Source organism: Rutidosis leptorrhynchoides, chromosome 7 (assembly GCF_046630445.1).
Source record: "Rutidosis leptorrhynchoides isolate AG116_Rl617_1_P2 chromosome 7, CSIRO_AGI_Rlap_v1, whole genome shotgun sequence".
Lineage (NCBI taxonomy): Eukaryota > Viridiplantae > Streptophyta > Magnoliopsida > Asterales > Asteraceae > Rutidosis > Rutidosis leptorrhynchoides.
The window spans coordinates 9,909,247-9,916,841 of record NC_092339.1 but is presented as its reverse complement, the minus strand read 5'-3'; the positions used below and the strand labels follow the sequence as shown (position 1 = coordinate 9,916,841).

Sequence of the window (7,595 nt, the reverse complement as noted above, 5' to 3'; positions counted from 1 at the left end):
GATATTTGACGTAATATGACATAACATCAAGGTGAGATACCAACTAATTGCTGATGTTGTAGATAGTAAAAAATGGAAGAGCAGTATTACAACGTATTACTTAGATATAGTAAAAAGGATTAGACTATATCACTCCTGAGTTTGTGGGTGGTAATGAATGAGTTATGTTTTTTTTTTCTTCAGTAAACATGTGCAAATTCCGTATTTAGTTTTTCCATAAGACAACTTGTTTTGCCATCATACATACAATGTTATTAGATCTTTGATTACTTGTAGTATCCTTTGGTAACATCCTAAAATGCTAACAATCATACATTGTAAAAGATTACTGTTTGTTTTGATAATAAATTGAAATTTCATTTCTCTAGATATTGGGGTGCAAACCAAAGTTCCACGTCGGTCATTAGGCAAAACAAATGTATGCATATAAGTGTAAGGGGAACTCCCTCTACTACCAACTGGTTTTAGAAAATGATGGATTCTTAGGCTTATATTGTAGGACATGTTATTGGGCTATACGATCCTATTAGTGCATGGTATCAGAGCCAGACAATCCTATCACCAGACAATCCTATCACTAGATTCTTTTGGGACAATACATTCGTGAATATGAATCCACAAAAGTTGCTTTTCAAGATTAGGATTTATTATTTTTTAGAACCCTTGTTATAATATGGTTCGATGTTTTGATCATTGGAGACATACAACATAAAAGCTGGAGTCTTGGGTTCAAATTCGAATATTGTGCAATTTAAAGTGTTAAACCATACAATCACTAGTTTTACCTTTTAACTATTGAATGACTTTAGGTATATCAGCTTAGATACACTTTTTCAGTTTTTTTATTACATTTTACATTTTTATTAAAAAAAATGTTTTAATACACCATCCGTTCGAACCAGATTATGTTCGAACTCATGCAACCTTGTTCGAACTCAAGAAACGATGTGGGTGTAGTACGTCACGATAGGTGGGGTTCAAGTTTGAGTCGTACTTATGTGGTGTTGATGTGACACTAAATGACTTCTATCTATGAGTGGTGTTAGGAGTCCAATTAACTTAAAAAATTTGATGAACTAAACATGAGATTTGAGAAGTATCATACGACCTAGCTCAATTTACTCTCTTGTAATCAAAGTCCAAATTATTATTTATGTGAAAGTAAAATAAGAGAATATAACAACAAAATTTGTATTTCAGTAACACTTTGAAGAACAACAATAAAAAATATAAAAATCCACGAACTGAAGTCAGCATTTCGTCATCTGTCTTCCTTCGTCAAGATCATTGTCTATGCAGCCGGTAGGCGGGTTAAGAGCAAGATTGGTGGTCAAACCAAGTCAAGCTAGGATGTGTTGAATCAGGACGGGTTCGACTATTCTAGGTAATTTGGGTTGCAACATTTTTGAAGTATATACAAGTAAAACAACGCATCATGGTTGTTAGCTAGTTAAGGTCGATAATTGGTTCGCCTAAGTTTAGGTTGGGTTGAAGAGACCACTCTAAGTCGAATAATCGAGCCATAATGAACTTAAAGATCTTGTTTACATTAATGTTGTGTGTCGAGCTCGAAAAGAACAATGTCGCTTTCATAACCTTTGCATATGTCCTTGCCTGCCACATCATCAAAAATGTACTTTAGATTTGCGTTTAATGTAAAATGTAACAATCTATCTACCTAACCATCAATTATATATCAAAAAAGGGTTGGTCTATGAAACTATTGTCCTAACTCCTAACATGATTGTTTACATGAAAGAGGTTCAAGTATAAAACGAATATTATTTAATCTAAGGGATCATGTTATTATAGTAACATATTCCATGAACAATTAGCGTCTTTATTTTATTATTATTAATTAATTATTAATTATTAAAATTAAATCATTTACATTTATTAATGAAAAATAAAATATTCCTTCTGTCAAGATCATCCTCTACCTCATCTAGAAGTCTAGTGTAAATATATATATTGCATATTTGCATGCTTGTCAATTTGTTGTCTTCCTAGTTGTTGATGCAGGAGTGGCAAGGCAAAAAATAAAAAATCATGGACCTAAATTGTGTCAAACTGAGCTAAAATGTTAGAATTTAAATAAGTACGTAGTACTCCGTATTTAACTAACTAGCCTTAATAAAAACGACATTAATTTAAAAAACAATACTAGAATAATTAAATATTTTACCTGAGTCACAATGGTCCATTGTAGATCTGGTGCTAACTTTACAAAATCATCAAATTTGGTCCCTATCAGTATGGGAATTGCAGTCTGTATGCAACAATTTAATTCCAGTATTACCATTCAATTTTTTAATAGCAAAAGTTGATTAAAAATTGAATTAAATTCAAAGGTTAATTTAAACGCATATCTTATAAGTAATAATTAGAATTAGAGTTATTAAACTATAGTACATTTATACAATTTTTTTTTCTTGGCAAAAGAGAATTATATTAACACAAAAATGGAACATACATTACATTTATACAATTAAATAATCAAAAAGTAAACTAACACAGTGACAACTGTATGCACTTGAACTGACGATCTAACTTGTAAAGATGACGATCAACAACCCAGGATGTGCAACATTATTCCCCTACCCAACCCTTTACACATTTACATTCATTATTATTTATTAATTATTATATTACTTAATAATTATCAATAGTATATTTATTATTATCTATATCATCTACTACTTATCTATAAGATTAGTTTTGTTACATACCTTATTCCATTTCTTTGCTTGCATATACCAACCTAACACACTGACAAGTTCATTTAAAATGAGTAATTTATTAGCGTTACAAAATCTCGAAATTAAAATATTAAAATAACTAATTTAATCGAGAAAAAATAGAGGTAATTTACTTGTGAAGGGTGCATCGACTCGTAAGATCGAACATGAACAAAATTGCGACAGCATCTTTGCACGCTAGCGGGACTTGATCGTTCGACCTTTTATCCCCTGCATTTGTTGAATTTGTTTAATAAAGATGACACTTTTAGTTGTTTGATCATTTAAAAAGGTTAAACAAAATTATAACAATACGAATAAAAATACATAAGAATAAAGTAAAGTTGTATTTTGGATAATATATACCTCCAACGTCCCATATGCTAAAAGCAATTCTTGCTTCACCAAACGACAGCGTTTTGTCCATTAGATTTAATCCAGCCATCTCCAAGCTTTTATTCTCTTGTTCATCTCCTACATATTTAATCTAGAAAGTATCGAAGAAATTCAAGATTTACTATTATTTCTTTCAAAATTAAAAAATAAATCAACCTCATAAATATATGGATTATAATATTCAATACCCATTATCACATTAAATATTTAATTTAATACTCGTATTTTGATAAATCATATATTATCTTGAAAGAATCAAAATTGTGTTTATACGTGAAAATTAAGGTTTATTTATTTATTTATTAAACTTGGAAACTTCGTCAACCCCATATAAATTCAACAAAGATATACAATACCCATAATCCCAATCCCTATCTCTATCAAATATTTCTCTAATTTATTCGTGCACATATTTTATCTTGAAAGAGACAAAAGATGCATAGAAAAATAAAGCTTTTTTTTTTTTTAAAAATCAAAATACGGAATTTCATCAACCCCATAATAAATTTAATAAAATTATACATTACCCAGAAAACCCAACAAAATATTTATCTTGTTCAATCAATACTCCGTATTAAACAAAAAAATAAAAGAAAAACAAAGAATAAAAATCAGAAAATAGAAAATAGAAAATAGAAAATAGAAAATACTCCGTAATAATAATACTACTGCTCTTAAATTGAATCACACAATACCCATCATGCTTTTTACCTTTTCATTAAGAAGAAGTACAGTAACAAATAACAAATGAAAATTAAAATACTTTTTTAATCAAGAAGATAAAAACAAAAGTAAACTCACCACGAAACTTGTTTTTCCAATATGACAATCACCCAATAAACTAATCTTGAGAGTAACTAAATCTGAATCTGTTTCATATCCATTAGCAGTAATGATGGTGGGGTCTTCTAAATCAAACACAGATTCCACCGGAGAAGATCGCCGGCGAGACAATTTCCGGTACCGGGATGGTTTTCCCATAGAACAAGCAAGAAATCTATTCCAAATAAATCTCAATATGTCACTAAAGATTGAAACTTTTTGAAGTATAACACTCCACCGGATTTCTAACCGGAATATCTTCCGGTGAAGCTGAGTCATCTTTCCGGTGACTTCTTGTAATCTTGATCCATGAAAATACAAACTTCCATCTTGGTGTCTCATGATAGTGTGTATGTGTGTGTGTGAATTGTGTGTGTATGGGCTATATATGTGTTGTGTGATTACGTGTGATGTGTGTATTCATTATATTGGTAGGACTTAAAGGGGTTCACGGTAGACCCGACTCTTGTTTTTTTGTTATGACAAAACAGTCCAAAAAGCCGGCTTATTTGTCATAAAAGATTCAAGGGTATTTTGGTCAAATTATAATTTTTAAAAAAATACAACTCACAGATTCAATAATTAATTTTTTCACGAATATACATATATACTTTTTTTTAAAAAGCAAGAAATTCTTTTATTAATATTGATATATGAATTTATACATGATGTGCCTATAAACATATCTATACATCATAAGACAATACGAGTATAATGCAACAGCATACATATATGACCCTTTAACTTGAGATTGTCAGACTTGACGGGGCGATATAGAGATAACGGCTCATGGCAGCGACTAGATTTCAGGATCAGACCCGTTCTAATATCATATTAGACAATAAAACTTCGTAAATATTATCATTTATTCATCGGGTATTTATAGATTACAAAGATACCTTAAAACTCTAAAAGACCTAACGGACTCTAGCCCACCTAACATACTATTAAAAAAAGTAGCTTCAGGGCGAAAATTAGAAGGGGCAGAGGGGGTAGCCGTCCTAGTGAATTTTCAATTTTTAGTGCAAAAATTTTGGGTTTTTCGATTATGCCCTCGGTGAAATTTCTTTTTTGACCCAAAGTCTTCATATTTTGTCCTAAAACCTCCACATTTTGCGCCAAATCCTCTATATTTTGCCCCAAGACCTTCACATTTTGCCCAAATTATGCCCAAAACCTTCACATTTTGGCAAAAAAATTTGTTACATTTTTTAAAAAAAAATATTCGTCTCCAGTGAAAAAAATTCCTGCTTCCGTTCTTTTTCTCTCTTGCTTATTGTCTATGTCGCTACATCAATAAGCGTTAATACATGATGTGTTTGTGTAAAATTTTACACATGTATGGTACGTCAATGTTGAGAGAAAATATAGATTTACGTGAAAAGGAACTTGTGAAATATTAAAACATCAAAGTAATGTTACGATTAGTAAAGGGGTTCAAGTATCCACCTTCACTAATCATTCAAATGACAAACGGACCCATCTAACAATATACAAATGGACTAAGAAACCATGATTGTATCTTGAGGAAAAAGAAAGAAGATAACAAAATTTGCAACTTTATTAGCAGAAGTACCTAATGATATCCAAAAGTTTTAAATAATGGGCTTTCATTTTTTCTTTGCTAGCCATGTCTTTCAAAAATTAACTTAAATCGTTCATATAATTTACATCTTTCGTTCATATAATATAATGTACTTCTTACGTCTCATTATAAGTGCTCAAATTACTATTTCATTTTTATTAATATTAATATATTAATATTTGTTTATATATAGTTAAAAAGATAGTAATATACTTCATCCGTCTAATAAAAAACAAATTACTATTTATAATTATTCCAAAATAAATGTTTCATACTTAAAATAATATGAGGCTCGGTCTAGTTAGCTTTAAGTCGGGTTTCGTGGTTGGGGTTAGTTTAGTGCTTTCGAGTCTCGTCCATGTTTTCTATTTCTATTTGTATTTTGTTTTCTTTTTCTCTTCCCGAGATAAAGAATTGTTATATAGTTTTCGTCTTTTGCCAAAAAAACAAAAAGAACCTTAAAATAATAGTAAAATGCATTAAAGTACGAGTTGTACCTTTTTTGTATATTACAAATAAGAAAGCTTTTACTCTTTTTTTCACTTTTTTTTTGACGAAAAACGAAGAACTTCTATAAATTGAAAAAAATTTCATCCAAAAGATGAAAACCTTTAACCAAAACTGAAGCTCACGACTCTAAAAAGAAAGCAATCCAGAGGAAACACGACAAATACCTAAAACCGACATAAACTAAAAGAGACAAATGGAGAGTAACCAATCGACGAGACGAGCACGAGATTAGAAACCATCTAGATCACACATAGAGCGTACAACCACGAAACCAACGATTCCGAACATCAAGCATCCTTGATGAATTCTCCAAATTTTTCTCTTTTGGCGCCTTGAACCAGTTTATTCTTTTTCATTTTCTTTCTAGTTTTAGCCGTATGCCCGTATCATTAGACGGATCACTTGAGTTAATTTAAGTCGCTTGAACCGGTTCGGCCGCCAGCTTGCACATCATCTCGTCAAACGCCACGAACGCCTCTTTGGACATTGGTTTCTTTTCTATAGATTTATCAAACTTTAGTGCAACAGACGCCTCGTTGTTCCCTACCTCATTCACAACACCCGAACCAATTATCGACGTCTCCGCAGCACCAAAGTCACCCTTTTCCAAACATAGAGTCGAGGAAGAGTCCACCTGTAACGACCCGGAAATTTTCGATCAAATTTAAACTTAATCTTTGTATGATTTCGACATGATAAGCAAAGTCTGTAATGTTGAGTCTCAAAAACTTTGGAACTATATTCATGTAACCAATTACCCTTTTTACTGTGCTCGACGATCCACGAACATTTATGTGTATGTAGATATGTATATATAATATATAGTTACATTAATTGAAAACGTTAACAAAGTATTAGAGGTATAATACTTTACATGAACATAATTGTTTCAATATATGTTTAATATATTTATCGACGGAATTAAATGATAATATCAAATGATTGAATTATCAGATACATCGTGATATGATTACGGGTCTCTGTTGTGAGGTCCACTGTGATTTAAGAAATCTGTTCTTTTTAACAATATTCTGAAAATGATAAAGTGATTTACAAGTAAGAACAAATGTGTCAATAAACGGGAACTAGACAAAAGTTAGTGGAGATTTCTGTTAAATTTTCAATGCATGCTTTACAATAACTTCCTCGTGACTCTTGATATGTTAATTATTTAACTTTCATAAAATTAATAGTAAGAACATGAAATGTAAATGGATGTCGACAAGATAAGCAAATGGATATTTTGATTTAAAACGATTTCATACGTTTAATTGTCCATTGGACTTAACCCTACGATTCACGAATAAACTGTAAGTAAAAACTGGAAACCATTATGACTTATATATTATATGATTTTACTTTATTAAATGAAAATGTTTTATGATATAACAATTTCTATTATTTAAACCTTTTAAAGAATGATTTTGAATATAACTAATTATAGAAAACTAAATTATATTTATTCGATTTAGTACGAACACGTTTTTCGATATAATAGAATTTGATTATAAAATATTTTTATGAATTTTCAATGATATGAAAAT

General features: G+C 30.4%; 1 protein-coding gene across 1 annotated transcript; it reads right to left on the bottom strand.

The window, feature by feature from the left end:
* Positions 1 to 1,175: 1,175 nt before the first annotated feature.
* Positions 1,176 to 4,330, bottom strand: LOC139857710 (septum-promoting GTP-binding protein 1). The gene is made up of 6 exons (XM_071846535.1): positions 3,936 to 4,330; positions 3,105 to 3,225; positions 2,873 to 2,969; positions 2,730 to 2,769; positions 2,186 to 2,269; positions 1,176 to 1,614 (listed from the first exon to the last, which is right to left on the bottom strand). The coding sequence occupies exons 1-6, from the start codon at positions 4,296 to 4,298 to the stop codon at positions 1,447 to 1,449; spliced, it is 873 nt and encodes a 290-aa protein (XP_071702636.1). The 5' UTR covers positions 4,299 to 4,330; the 3' UTR covers positions 1,176 to 1,446.
* Positions 4,331 to 7,595: the final 3,265 nt, after the last annotated feature.

Coding starts and splice junctions, on each gene's coding strand:
- LOC139857710 (XM_071846535.1), bottom strand. CDS start 4,298: ATGAGACACCAAGATGGAAGTTTGTATTTTCATGGATCAAGATTACAA. Junction 3,226..3,935: donor TTGGAAAAACAAGTTTCGTG/GTGAGTTTACTT, acceptor GATACTTTCTAG/ATTAAATATGTAGGAGATGA. Junction 1,615..2,185: donor AATGGACCATTGTGACTCAG/GTAAAATATTTA, acceptor ATGATGTGGCAG/GCAAGGACATATGCAAAGGT.